Source organism: Micromesistius poutassou (genome assembly GCF_964030765.1).
Source record: "Micromesistius poutassou genome assembly, chromosome: 12".
Classification (NCBI taxonomy): domain Eukaryota; kingdom Metazoa; phylum Chordata; class Actinopteri; order Gadiformes; family Gadidae; genus Micromesistius; species Micromesistius poutassou.
This window is the reverse complement of record NC_140282.1, coordinates 17,082,928-17,097,240: the sequence shown is the minus strand read 5'-3', so window position 1 is coordinate 17,097,240 and position 14,313 is coordinate 17,082,928. Positions and strand designations below refer to the sequence as shown.

At 45.4% G+C, this 14,313-nt stretch overlaps 1 protein-coding gene across 5 annotated transcripts in view; it reads right to left on the bottom strand.

The window, feature by feature from the left end:
* myo9aa (myosin IXAa) overlaps positions 1–14,313 on the bottom strand; it is an 85,232-nt gene that overhangs the window by 54,241 nt on the left and 16,678 nt on the right. For all 5 annotated transcript variants that reach the window (XM_084476524.1, XM_084476526.1, XM_084476525.1 and 2 more), the window contains exon 2: positions 12,311–13,314. In XM_084476524.1, the coding sequence (XP_084332650.1) occupies positions 12,311–13,225 (915 nt within the window). In that variant the 5' untranslated portion in view covers positions 13,226–13,314. The remainder of the gene's footprint in view (positions 1–12,310; positions 13,315–14,313) is intronic.

Below are 14,313 nucleotides of genomic sequence, written 5' to 3'. Positions count from 1 at the left end.
CAAGACTTGATTTGTTGCGCCAAGCATCCAGGCCACCACAGTCACCATGCCCGTTACTGGCCGTCACACAAACTTCAGGACGACACTCACAAAAAAGTCTGAACGTTTCTTAAAGAGTCTTGTTCCTACACTCAAAAGACGATGTTAAGAAACACAAAAAAAAATACTTGCTCCAAAGAGTCGTAGTTAACCTAACATTCGTCCAAAAGTTAGACTACATCTTCTAGGTGGAAATAAAAACGTTGGTACTACAGTCATTTCTTTTAAAGAGGAAACTCTTATTTCTTTCTGAGTCAAGAGATACATTTCGACAACATAAGCAAGACCTCAAAAGTCTATCCATGTATTCTGAAAGTCTTTTCCTGACCACACATCCTGGGTTACAACTGGTTTTAAATGGAACGCTGGTGCACAGATCAGCCAAACAGCTGCTCACTGAGCATAACACCCAACAGGTATGACACTCAAGTTTGCAGTTAATAATGTTCAGGGAGACATAGATATGGAATTTCCCCATAAACGATGATGCTAAATCTGCCTCAGAAAAGAGACTACTATTATTATAGTCAATGGAATCACCTCGAGCTCTGCCAAGTTCCAAGTGTGCACCATTTGGACCAATAACCACATGGAAAAATGTACTTCAAACGAGACACTTTCATCGTTTTTACCAACTCCACCCCTCCACTATATCCAGCGAGCTGACACTGAACAAGTCAACATTATTTCAAAGAAACACCCTCTTGTTGCCAGTCACTTTTACCCAGTCACTACAGACTCCAGAGTGCCTAAAAGCCTGAATCTGTGCCAGCACAATGCAGCACTATGTTGGGCGTGGCTAGCTTTTGTAGCCGGTATCATAACCTTGTTTTGCGATTTATGTGCCAAATCGGCAGGACTACATGCTCCAAGCTAATGGTTGTTTTGTGCAGAATGGAGGCTGTAAATGAATTATAGCCTATAGAAGACCTTGAACTTGACTAGACACACCCATAACAAAAGGGCAGGGGTGGTATAGCCAGAGGCAATAACCAGGAACAAGTGACAAATAAGAAAATACCCACTGTCACATGAAACGGAAAAACTCACTAAAACTATAATCATTCCAGGTCCAGGATTATTCATAGCCAATGACCCTGAGCCGGGAATGTAAGTGTGAGGTTTTCAGGGCGGGTATAACACGATCTGGAAAAACTTGTGCACTGCCGGGACAAACTGTGTAGTCAATCATTGTAATTTAAGGTCTCCTAGTTTAAATTTCAAATCGTTATAACTTCCATTTGGTTTAGCTAAAATCGTTCAGCCACTTTATAAGCAATCTTTTTTTAGCAGATACTACTTTTTTCCATCCATCACAATGGATGGCCTGACTTTTACACCTTGATTTAACACTGTCATTTTTTCAGTAAAAATGTAATCCGTTGTGGTCAGTTGGAGCCCATCAACAGTGGGCTTTGATGTAGATAGAGAAGTCAGTCAATTGGCCCCCTTGTTTAGGAAGTGTTTGACCAGCACTGAGCAAATGTGCTCCACTATTAGGAAAACAGGGCTATCTTTTAGTGCAAACACCAATCCCACTCACTCTAGTAGCTTGTGTCAACATGGAATCACTCTGCCAGGGAGCTACTTGTATGGCTTGGTGTGAAATGTGGCATAGGGTGAAAATAATCTCCTGCCAAAAGCAAGAGAATTGACATGAAACAAACACTTCAAAATAGCTGTGTCTACTTAATCATTTCAGTATTATTGCCTTATAATTATATTAGCTATTTGGTTTTACTAGAAAATGCAGTTTTATCCTCATCCATCAACACCAGTGATCACCGTGATTCAGTGCTATTCCCATAAAGCAAATACAACCCATGTGTTACGAGACTCATCAACATGTCAACATAATAATCCTCCTCCAAAGGTTTGCATACGGAGATGTCTCACTCCCTGTGTGTGGAGGGGTGCCATGAGGAACGGCAGGCTAGCTTTACAGGCACTCTTTGGGGAGGGGGGGGTTGTGGTAGAGAAAATGTAACCCCCACGGCCGGTTCTGTGAATCATGACAGCAGCTTGAGGTCTCTCTGGTGAGGGGAACACCTGGTCGCACGGCCCGCTTCTTACCACTATGTGAGGAAAAAAGGGTCTGAGAGAACCATCTCCATAAGAACACACACACACACCCACCACAACATTAACCAACTCAACACCAGAACAACAACTCAACATGAACCAGGGCTTAGGTTGACCTCGCCGCTAACAAAAACCCAACCCAAACAAACACAAAGGGAGGGAGGGGAGGGGCTTCCGTGTTTTCATGGAAAAGGGAGAACCAGCCCAGACACCAGCGGAAGGAGAGGAAATGCAGGAGGTGCGGAAAGGAGCTTCCCCAAAATCTGGCCGCCATACAGTGGGATGGAATGTCAGGGTAAGGGGGTCGAGATGCAGAGCTCTGAACAACACAGAGCCGGCGCCCAACAGACAGCTCTCTCTCTCTCTTACGAGCGGAAAAAAATATAAGCCTGACCCAAAAGAACTCTAATAGACTTATGAGCGCTGAACGCTAGAATGTTGAAGTCACCAAGAGAATAACGAAACAATGTTCGGTTTAGTAGCAGGCATTTCGTTCTTTTAACTCCCTTGGGGTTACAGGGACGACTCGGCGGCGCAACACATCTGTGCATGGCAGTTAGATGACCCCCCGGTGTCTCTTACAGCGAGAACAGCTCTATGTGAACGACAAGAGATATCTGGCTGCTCGCGCAGACGAAAGAAGCAGCCCCGACAGAAAGATAGATGGAAATGTTAAGTTGTTCCAATGGGGCGTGCCGGACAAAACGGTGAGAGCCACAGCAGTGTGGGATAGAGGGGGATTATTCAGACTGGGAAATGTAAACTTCGCTCACTTCAAGTGTTTAGAAGGCCAAAAGCCCCCGATATGCTAACAGTGCAGAGCTATTTGTTAATTGTTATTATAGATCACTCACTGTTGGCCAAGGCAGAGCTTGGCTGGGCCCCCCCCCCCCCCCCGGCATTCCTCGTTGCTCAACTTAAAATAGAGGGCCAGCCGCCCACGCTCAACGACAAGTGTGCAGCACAACACATGTGGCCGCAGAGGCCCAGCCTCTGTTGTGGAGAACACTAAAGCAAATTAAGTCATTGTAGTCACATGATAGAGAAAATAAATTTAAAAAAAGTGACAAGACTTTCCATATTATAAAGTAATGTTAGCGATTAACCTGCATACACCTCAATGCAATATTAAAGATCATATAAGAACGGCTATATATTATGCCTCCAATAGGCGTGACCTCCAACAAGGGGATCTGTGTGATGGTACACCCTGACATGAAACGTCCATTCACTTTGCAACTTGGCTTAAATAATCATCACAATGCATTACAATCTCGCAGAAACAGTCTGCAGCCGGTGCTTAAATCATCTTAAAGTGGTTAAATGCCTGCCCTGTCTGTCAAAACAGCCCAGCCAGAAAATGAATGAGTAGCACCTTTTGGCCCAACGTCCCGCTCCCTACGTTCAAAGCATAATCTGTACCTATCCTCCATTCTCTGAGGTGTACTGCACAATGAAGTTGTAGTTGTAGTTGTAGTTGTGTTTGAGCAGCAGCTACAGCTGGGAAAGCGATTAGCGGTTTTAATAAATCAGTGCAGGGGCAAATAAATTGCCATCATCGATGATGCTCCTGGGGTTTCGACAGGCTTTAGTTCAAGGGAAGCCTGGATCCTTTATCGTGGTCGGCACTCGCAGCTGCCCTGAAGCTATCCTGTATGACACAGGGGGAGATTGACGGCTTTGGCAGTCGCTGTCACCCGTTCACGTCAACAATACATTTCCTTCCCTCCGCTTTTCCAAGTGTGACTCCATGAAATGTTTTACCTTCCTCTCCTTACACATGGGCCAAGTTTACTTTGGACCTCGTCCCATTCTCCTAATCTGAGCCCAGTGTTTACCCAGCAAATAGCCTTCAACAGCCTCACACCACTGGTCTAACTGGAGCTCCTGACTGGATCTAACTCCACAAACCAAGGGATGGAAAGAAACCCACATTGCTCTTAACAAACACTGATGACAAACATTGATTAAAATGAAAACCTTTGGTATTCAAATATGCTATGCATGAATTACTTAATTTTAATTTTTTTCGTTTTAAAATAAAAAGGAGGGCTTGGAAAATGAAGTAAAGATATAAACTGAACGTTGAAGTTAACTGAACCCAGTGAGCTAATGATTTTGAAGTGGCTGTATAGGTTAATGAATCATTTGTAATGCAATATAACTTTCATAGGCTTCTGTGTGTGTGTGAGTGTGTGTGTGTCTGTGTCCCGATCATGTGTATGTCGTGACCTCTTCTTGTCATTAGGTGTATTGGAAAAGCTCTCTCTCGATTTAGCGAGCTATGCTGAGGCAAAGCCGAGACAGGTGGTCTTATCAGCTACACGCACATATGTAGGCCACATGTCAAGCATTAGCTTGCTGATGCTAGGCTAACTCCAAGGCTAACTCTACGCTTGCCTAGACTAGGGCACTGTGCCTAGAGGCGAGGTGAGGGATGTGATTTAGCTCAACTGCTAAAGGCTAACAGCACATGGTCAATGCAGAAAACGAGGTCAATCCAATTAGTTGAATCTCAGACGCAAACAGCAGGACACCACCATCCAATCCTAGAATATCGGTCACCTCAGTCTTCATCTGTAGCCACAAGCTGTCTTATCTTATTTGTATCAATTTACAACCACAAACCTTCAAATTACATCAAAAAACATGCACAGATAGTCGCAAGATCATTTATCTGTGAAGGTTAATTCCCAAATTAGACGCATGACAATCAGATTGTTAGGTTTTGAACTTCCCCTAGATACTTTTGTACCTAGTACTTTTGTACCTAGGGTACAAGTCTTGATTGGAATGAGGAACAGCAACATTACTGACTTTGCTATGCTGCCCTTCTACGGCCTCACAGGAGTGAACAGCATCAAGTCCTCAAAAACACACATTGTTCTGAATTAGTGTGTGTGTGTGTCTAAAAAGACCTGGAATGGATGGGCAAAGTTAGGGTCATGCCCCTGTGGACTTGAGGGCACAAGGGCTACTATCTCATGCCTGGGATGTAACACTTTAGTTTATGCAACACTTTAGCTGGATGGTTCAAGACACAGAAGTCACGGGGGAAGTGGAGACCTTGGAGTTCAAAGTGAGGGAAGCAGGAGATGGCAGGGGGAGTTAGTTGCAGTGGAAACGGGTTGTTTCTTTCATCTTTGTTTTGCTTTTTATTTCTGACACTCTAGGAGGAAGAAAAATACCCAAACAAAAGACACGGTTTCACTCGCCAAACTACTACTCGATGCACTACTCAGTGTCCCATTGAGTCACGAATGTTATCACTGTGGAAGATAAGAGATGTGTTGAGGAAAGGTGCGTGGCCTAATGGAAGACGGGGGGGGGCATCCCGAACATCCGCTCCTCTTGCCATGGAGGACGGGGGAGAGATAGTTCCTGTGAAGGGAATGGCAACATCTAGCCAGCTGCAGACGAACATGGTCAAGGCCAAGAAGAAAGTGTGGCTGTCTGTCTCTCTGTGTTGGCAGGGGTTGGGTTTCAGCAGAGGGAAAGCATAGTCACTGAACAGATATTTCCCTGTAATAAGCTTGCTGTCTTTCAGACTGAAAAATAAACCCACCTCAGTGGCGAGTGGTAACCTTTTCAATCCAAGCCAAAAGAACAGCAACAAAAAGGACTTTCTTTTGTCATTTTATAGAGTAGTTAAAGTATTAAATAGCAAAGACTATTATTTATCAAAGAAGGCGTCTCATGCCACGTGTTTTGTGACCCTGGTAGATCAGACGTCAAGAGCTCACTGCACCGTGCGTGAGTGTGTACTTGTGAGCATTTCCATCTGTGCATGTGTTGTCCGGCTAGGTCCCCCTACACACTGACACACTGGCATAAATAAAGCTTACGAGAGTGGACGATAACACCGGAACGTTGTTAGGGCCACAGCATCTGTTACTGGACATGGAATGGAAGCTGGGACTTCCGTGTGAAAGAGGGTGTATGGAACAGTGTGAAGGGGGCGCATGCCTGCTACGTGATTCACTAAATGCCGAGGCTTGCCCTCGACAACAACCCAGCCCCTGTTCGTGTTATGCAATGTCAAATTAACAGTTTCATTTTGTCACCTAATTTTCCGATTTGCTACTTGCCGCACCAAGTACCAATGACATTGTGTAAACCAATTACGAGTTCAACAAGTTTGACCACAGGTTTACCACAAGTCTATTAAATTGAATCATTGAATAGTTTACTTTGTTGGCCTGAACTCAAGTGTAAGGAGCCGTCTACTGTGGCTGACTAAACAGGAAGAGCGTGTACTGTTGTCTGTGTACCGCCTTTGTCTTGTCAACAGTGTCTCATCACGAAAAAGTCAGTGGCGTATGGAGGAAAGAAATGTACAGCTAATATAATAGTTTCTTTATTCCCTGATCTCACATAATGGTTTGCTCTACCCATCAACCCAACAAAACTTGCGACAGTCATCTTGATTAAAAACAAATGTGTGATTTAGAATTAACTTTACAATTGAATTTTTCCTTTGTTTACAATAAACTGGTCAACTGGTGAACTGGTTAACATTCCCTGCACTGGACTGTGTGCAGGGACAGACAGTTACCAACGCAGGAGTAAATGCATATCCTCTCTTGGTCATAAAAGACTACTTGTAGCTAAAACATAGGAAATTTGTCAAGGCTTTTTGCTTTTTGTGAAGAGCGGTTTCTGAGCCATTGTTAACCTTAAAATGAGCAAATGATTTGTAATCAAGAGGGAATATCCTGTGCGATTTCTCTTTAAAAATCACAGAACCAGATCAAGTCCACTGAGGTAAAAACCAGACGCTCGACAAACGTTTCCAGAAAATCCCCCACAATTGTTGGACACGTAAGCCTGGGATTCTGAGCAGTGATCGGACAATTTGTCTGTGCCCGCCCCATCTCTCTGCTTTTCTTCTCCACTGATAAAAAAAAAAAAAAACTTCTTCCGAACAGAGTTCATCTCAGCTGAAGCAAGCCTGTTGGGGGGGACTTTGGTAATACAAACTAATCCGTCTCTCGGGAGGATGTCTGTCTGTCTGTCTGTGTACTGCTGATCTACGTTGAGTCACAGTGGGCGTGTCTGGAGCACTCAGAAGCCTAGCAGGCTGTTCGACACACAGCAGCTCCACAGGCTTCAAAGCCATAATGCATTACATAACCAGCACCCCAGTCAACACACTCCACACACACACACACCTAAATTCAACTAGTTAAACTAAATACAGCCATTTAATTAAAAAAAAAGTTAAAGGCAAGCTAATTGTCACTTGACATTTTGCAGCTAACTATTAGGCAATACATTTGATATGATACGAACATGCTTAAGGGGACATATTAGGAAAACTTTTCCTGGGATTTTGGGTGTTGCTATGGGTCTCCGGTGCTGTCACACGCATACAAACTTTTAACATGCTTTTTTGAGTGAGATATGCATTTCTGAAAGTACCCCGCCTACAGTTACCAAACGAGCGAGTCAGTTTCGGCGCCCCCTCCTATGTAGGAGCGGGGCACATTTGAATATTACCACCCACTTCCCGATCTCCCTCCAATCAGAGCATAGATAAGATTTTGTGGACCAGCGGACGAGCGCTGAGCGGAGATCAGATGTTTGCGCATTTCAGAAGCAGGGAGATTCCATACAAAAATAGACGTGACTGCCTGGCAGGGAGTCCCGCTGCCAGTCTGGCAGCTCCGGTGGGGTAACTCCAGCGGCAGTCCGGCAGCTCCGGGAGTACAATCCCTTTCTCCTCCATGTCGTGGTTCAATCCGGACTTCAGGGAGTCAAAGTTCCTTTCCCCCAATTTTTCGCTCAACCATGGGCGAGATAACCCCCACTACGAGTCTTTACTTGTTGTGGGAGCACCAGAGACGTCAGACGCAGTCTTTATGATTCATAATATAATTTGAGGTGCACATAGCTTTTGGCCGTGATATTAGATATTATATTATATAGATTCCTATATATTATATTACATTATATTATTATAATATTATATAATATAGATATAGAGCTCCGGGAGTCCGCAAACAGCAACAATCACTTCTTGTGCATGCTGTGGTTCACTCTGACAGCTCATTGGTCAATGGGCAGCAGCTCATTTACATGAAAGCTACAAGCCGTTTTCACATACGTCATCCGTCTTTTCTCCGCATTTATAGAGCAGGAGGTTCGACCGTGAGGGTCATTCACACTTATTCACACTTGATGCCCGATATGCGGAGATCGGTGTCGCTCAGTCATCAGTAGTATCTCCAGCTGCTTAAGGGGGGCGGGCTTACAAGGGGCGGGATATGATGTAGGGTCGAGATTCGCAAGAGGCGGGATCGGGTTTGTTTTGGTTTGACTGCAGACAGCGTGCAGGCAGATCGGGCAGAACTCATCGCGATCATGTTAAATGTTGCTGCAGCGATGCATATATTCCGTTGCATCCACAACATCTGCATCGATCGATGAAAGATTGGAGCATGAGTTAAAGACAAATAGAAGAAACGACGAACAAGAAAGGCGTCGCGAACGACTGCGTTACTGGAGGAAGTGAGCATCTTTTTTGGCTTCATTTCACATCTAACAAACACTGGGACAAATGTAGTTGATTTCTGTGTTTAACTGAGAAAACAGGGAGTGGAAGGACGGGACCCTATAATGTTCAGCTAACTTAATAATTGTCACGAGAGTAGCGCATGTGTGTGTGTGAGAATGGCAGTGTGTGTGTGTGTGTGAGTGGACGAGCAAGGAGAGCGAGCGGTAGCGTGTGTTTTGGTACCCTTAACCTATGTTCCATCACTTCAACATTTGTGTGTTTATATATATATATATATTTAAAAAAAAAAGAAATGTAAGCATCACCAACAGAACAACCATTAGTGAAAATACAGATTTTTCTAATCTCCCCGAAAAGATATGACCCATCGGTAACATGTGCAGATCAAACCTGCAGATCAACAGCTTCTACAGGGAAAAAAAACATCTGGAACGACGCTCTGAGTGGTAGTTGAATATGCTTTAGCCTCAATTGCCAGAACACTCAAATAAAGGGATACGGTCTTCCCCTTATACTTAAACCTCTACTGTTTTTTCTCAGAAGATAAGGGCACAGGAAACATTTCTTGCACCTATCAATCTGTCAAGAACATCGCCTTCCTGTGTGTAGACTAAAAGTCACATTTGACTAAAAATAGGGGATTAGACAAACTGTGGGGTAGCGTTTGCCAAACATGGCAGTTATCTCTCAAAGACGAGGGGATTCTAAGTTTCCGGTCCTAAGCCATCATTACCTGGTAGAATTGATGAGCAAGCAGACAAGGACAAACGCAGTACAACACAGATAACTAAATGCACAGAACAAATGTACAGAAACCACAGCAAAAACATCCACAGTTTAGCAGTTAGTAAGAATTGTCTTAATGTGTACAACTGCAAAGCATGGATGAAAAATAAAACACGGTTGGAGAGCTAAATTCAGGTTTGTTGCATCTAGCAGATGCGCAAAACAATGTCAGGAAGGATTTGGATGATGTGTCAACAGTAAGTTGTTCTGAAGCATGTCAAAGGAGTAGAATATCACAGGGTCATTCCTTTGTTTTTTAAGGTCCTATGTTCCCAGGAGCCTATGTTCCTTTTGTCCTATATTCCCCAGATTGTCCCCCCAAGATGACATGACAAAGGGTCCAATGTTCCCAGGGGCCTATGTTCCTCAGTTCTACATATGTGCTCTCCCAGGATCTTGCGTTCCCAGGGGCCTATGTTCCTCAGTTCTGTATACTGTTTGTATATATGTTCCCCAGCTCTGTATAGCGCACAATGAAAACCTGAGAGAGACGTTCCCCAGCTCTGTATTCGCTGTATGGGCTATTGTGGGAACACACACTTCCTCAGCCCTGCCAAATAGTAAAGTACATTCAATCCGTTAATCCAAGTGTAGCCCTGTGTTCGTGAACTACAATATATCATAGCATTTAGTGTTTAAATAATCTACTGTAACTAGAGTCATGTCTTCACTTTCCACCACAATAATATGTTGGTGACCTGATGGCTTCAGTGACAGGACATGTCAGGCTCTTGAAAACAAACTCTGTGGCAGATCTTCAACAACTTCTGTGATACTACTAAACTATCATTCTTCATTCCTGAGGCCTGAATGCAACGTTTATTTGCCAAATAAGATACCATGAGAACGATACATCTTTCCTATTTTTATCTACGGGAACATTTCAACAACTTTATGATGCAACCGTGTATATTTAGCATTTATACAGTAAATAACAGGTTTACAATTAAACCAACCAAGCTGCAACCAAAACAAATGACAATTGTTTTCAGGTAAACTTGTTGCCATAACTGGTTACTCCTTCTTAGTCTATCCAGATCGGTTTTCAGTGGCATTTACAGCCTCTTCAATTTAACTGTAAGATATAGTTTCTCGGTTTTGGCTTGTGGTGAAAAAGTGCAGATATAAAAGGTAGGGATTATCTACAAACACAGTGAAGTAAAACCAGTCAACGAAAAGTATAAAGTACTTGATATGTAATGTACGCAAGAATCAAAAGGAAAATTACCATTGCAAACCTGTGAACTGAAGTACAGATGGCAAGTACAGATTTGGAGAAATATAAGTATTTACAAAATGTATATAAAATGCATCTTAATGCTGCTAATTGTACGTCTTTGTGACAAGAAGAGGAGCAATAGCAGGCTCTGGCCTGTACATAATGGACTCACGTTACACTACAAAAGTATACTATTATGAATCAGATAACTCAATTTATCAAACGACTCATCTCCAAATCCATTGTCTGCATCTGACGTAAAAAGGAATAAGCTTTTAATTCTGAATATCTTGCAAAAACTAAAAAAGAATCAGTAAAAATACGCAATCTCATTGTGCAAACAAATAATTGCTGTCACGCATTTAAAAAAAACAAAAACTGAGTTGCATAACCAGGATAGCATAATCCACTGTGTTCACACATCAACCGTGTCCTTGTTATATATCAGATGCAGTAAAAAATCACCAGGAAAATGACCTTCCTTAATTTTATTGAACTTGTATGGATGCATGCCAGTTCCTCTGGGCCTCTTCTCAATGGAGCTGTTAAAGGTTGTGGTCATGTGACGTGACAGCAAGCCATAAAGCCCTTGTAAAATGTGACAATGTTGTCAACAATTCTCATCCGGTGTCTGCCTTTATGACTGGCTGCTTTGTCCCTTTAGTTGAAGGGTGTTACGAAACTTTCAGGAATTCAGTTGATCTCAAGATAAACGAGAACAGAGTGAGTGGCTGTGAACTTCTCAAGGCCCCCGAATGCTGTTTTCCAGACACACATCCCAGAACTTTCAGAAGTGACTGGAATGTTCCAAGGGAAGAGAGGACAGCATGCTCCAAAAAAATTGCAGTTTTTTTGTCACATTTGACTGAGGTTTTGAGTGCTTCCTCCTTCCACCTCGGACACTCGGACACTCAACAGATGCAGTACAATAAAGCCGTAGAGCTGGTCAGACTGAAAGAACGCACAACTCTCACTTCTGATCAGCAGTCCGCTCCAAGAAAAAGTCTCTGGTGTATAATGTGCTCACCACACAGCTGGAATAAAACTGAAGCAACCATTGAGAGGTCAGGGCTTGGCTCTAAACACACAGTATCCCAAATAACCGCTCAAAGTAAACACCACAACAAACCCAAGAGCGCTGATCAACCAGCACCAGAGTTGGCCAATTATTAACCACCAAATCTGTTAAAGACTTGACACACAGCAGCAGTCACTGCATACTGTACACCCATTAGTCTACACTCTCGGCAATGGTAACAAGGGTGGCATTGCAGGGCTCATCTGGGCAGGGTAGTCACCAGTGGCGGTTTTAGGTACGGGCGATGCGGGCAGCCGCCCGGGGCGGCATTACAGGTGGGGGGGGGGGGCGGCACGACCACACGAAAAAAAAAAAAAGATCCGCGCATTTTCTATTATCGATCATTCCCCCCCCCCCCCCCCGTCAACAATTCCGCAATCGCTCCCCCCCCGTCAACAACTCAGCCAGACCACAACCGCAACCGCGCCCGCTCCCCCCCCCGTCAACAACTTTCCGGGGGGGGGGGGGGGGGGGTCTTGCCCAGGGCGCAATTCAATGTAGAACCGCTACTGGTGGTCACACACACACAGTATATTCATAGAACGTTTTTTTTGGTAGGATTGCTTATGGCCTTATCCTTACACCTCACCTCCAGTACTGGTCCTGCCCCCAGGATGATCTGCTCCACACCGCTGGCGAATCCCTTTTGGCTCAGGGCGGTCAGGTGATGAATGAGAAAGTTGGTGCTCTGGGTCTTCCCCGAGCCGCTCTCCCCGGAGATGACCACGCACTGGTTCCGGCGCCGCTGCAGCATGGCGTGGTACGCCACGTCCGCCACCGCGTAGATGTGCGGCTCCATCTCCCCCAGCGTGTGGTTGTCGTACATCTTGACGTGCTTGGGGTTGTAGATGGGCAGGAACTTGAACGGGTTGATGACGATGAGGATGGTGCCCACGTAGGTGTAGATCCACTCCTGGCGGAACCGCGAGCGCAGGTTGTCCAGCAGCGTGCGCTCGTTGAGCTCCGGCAGCCGGCACAGGTCGGCGTGGTCGCCCCGGGGCTCGGGCTGGGGCAGGAGGCCGCGCTCCACCATGCAGCGCCGCTCCTCCGTCACCCGCAGCCACATCTGGAGACTGCCGCCGTAGTGGATGGAGCCGTCCAGGTTCTTCTGCCGCAGCAGGAAGCGGTAGTCGTCGCCGCCGGAGAGCGCGCGCTGCTCCAGGGCCACGCGGGGCCACAGCAGCATGCGCTGCACGGGGCAGTCGCTGGGGTTGAGGATCCACTCCTCGCCGCCGAACTCCTTGACCTCGGCCAGCACGTAGCACTTGCGGCGGTCCAGCCGCAGGCGCTCGATGATGAGCTCGATGGCCTCGGCGGCCGTGGTGTTCTTGCGGGCGCTGACGGGGCAGTAGATGGTGCCCTCGGCCAGGGCGCCCGGGTAGATGCGCACGGTGAACTCGGAGTTCTCGAACCGCCGTCGGCGACCCAGGGTGCCGCCGGTGCCGCCGTCGCCGCCGCCGCCACCGCCGCCCCCGCCGCCCCCGCCGCCGTCACGAGCGCTCATGGCGACGCGGCCGTTCCCATCAGCAGCACCCGCTGGCACTGGCACGTTCTTCGCTGGGCTGGACGGGGGGCCGCATCAAGACATCATCCCTGGAGACACAGAAACACAAGGGGGGCCGTGAGTGGGCCGTCGCACAACGTTTTTTCCATAGTCCCCGTCTTTCTGCGTTCATGCTGCTAAGGAAATAAAAGACCTGATGGCTGCATTTAAGTATGCGTCCCATTCTCCAAGAGGGTTTCAAAACAGACAAACCAAAAGTACTCAGGTGATTTTTCTTTAAATGTAGGCATATTTGATGTAATGGGTAACATTACAGTGTAGGTCTAAATATCTGTATCCATGGCAAAATTTGGATCTGCATTTGAGCAGCAGATCTACCACACAAGACAGCATTCTAAATGTTGTCAGATTATGACTAGCATCCGATTGCGTCATCTTTCAAGGGTCATTATCCAGTAGAAGCCTAACCCCACATGATGAGAATGGATGACGGTCTTATCATATGGATCTGATGGATAATCATCGACGTGCATGCACATATGCTCACAATCACACACTTTCTACAAGTTCTCTCCAACATACAGCAGAGATCCATGATGGTGTTGGAGTCACACAAAACAGTAGAGATAGATGAATGAGAAGTTTACATAATATCTCCTCACTAAAACAAAACTGACAACTGTGGAGGACAATGGATTTAGCAGCTGTAGGGAGAGAGATAGTTATATTTTATAAATACTAGACATGTGCACCCTCTATCCATGCATCCCACCGTTATGGGCTGTTTTTAAGGGTTAAGGGGGGTGTGCAGACTCCAGCTGTGAAGTGATGCAATGCCACACCCATGCCTGGTTACTTCCTGTTTTCCGATACTACTCACCCTGCCCTGTTAATGCACAGCCATGTGTTTCCTTGGTAACCTTCATTCACATATTTTCCATAAAATATAACCAATCACGACCTTTTCTGGCAGTACATGTACATGCAGAGATCAACAAACTAACGGCACAGACATCAGTCCTCTCTGCGGAACAACTTGCGTGTCTTACTGTCTATAAAGCTGGACACACAAAAAATATTACCTCGTC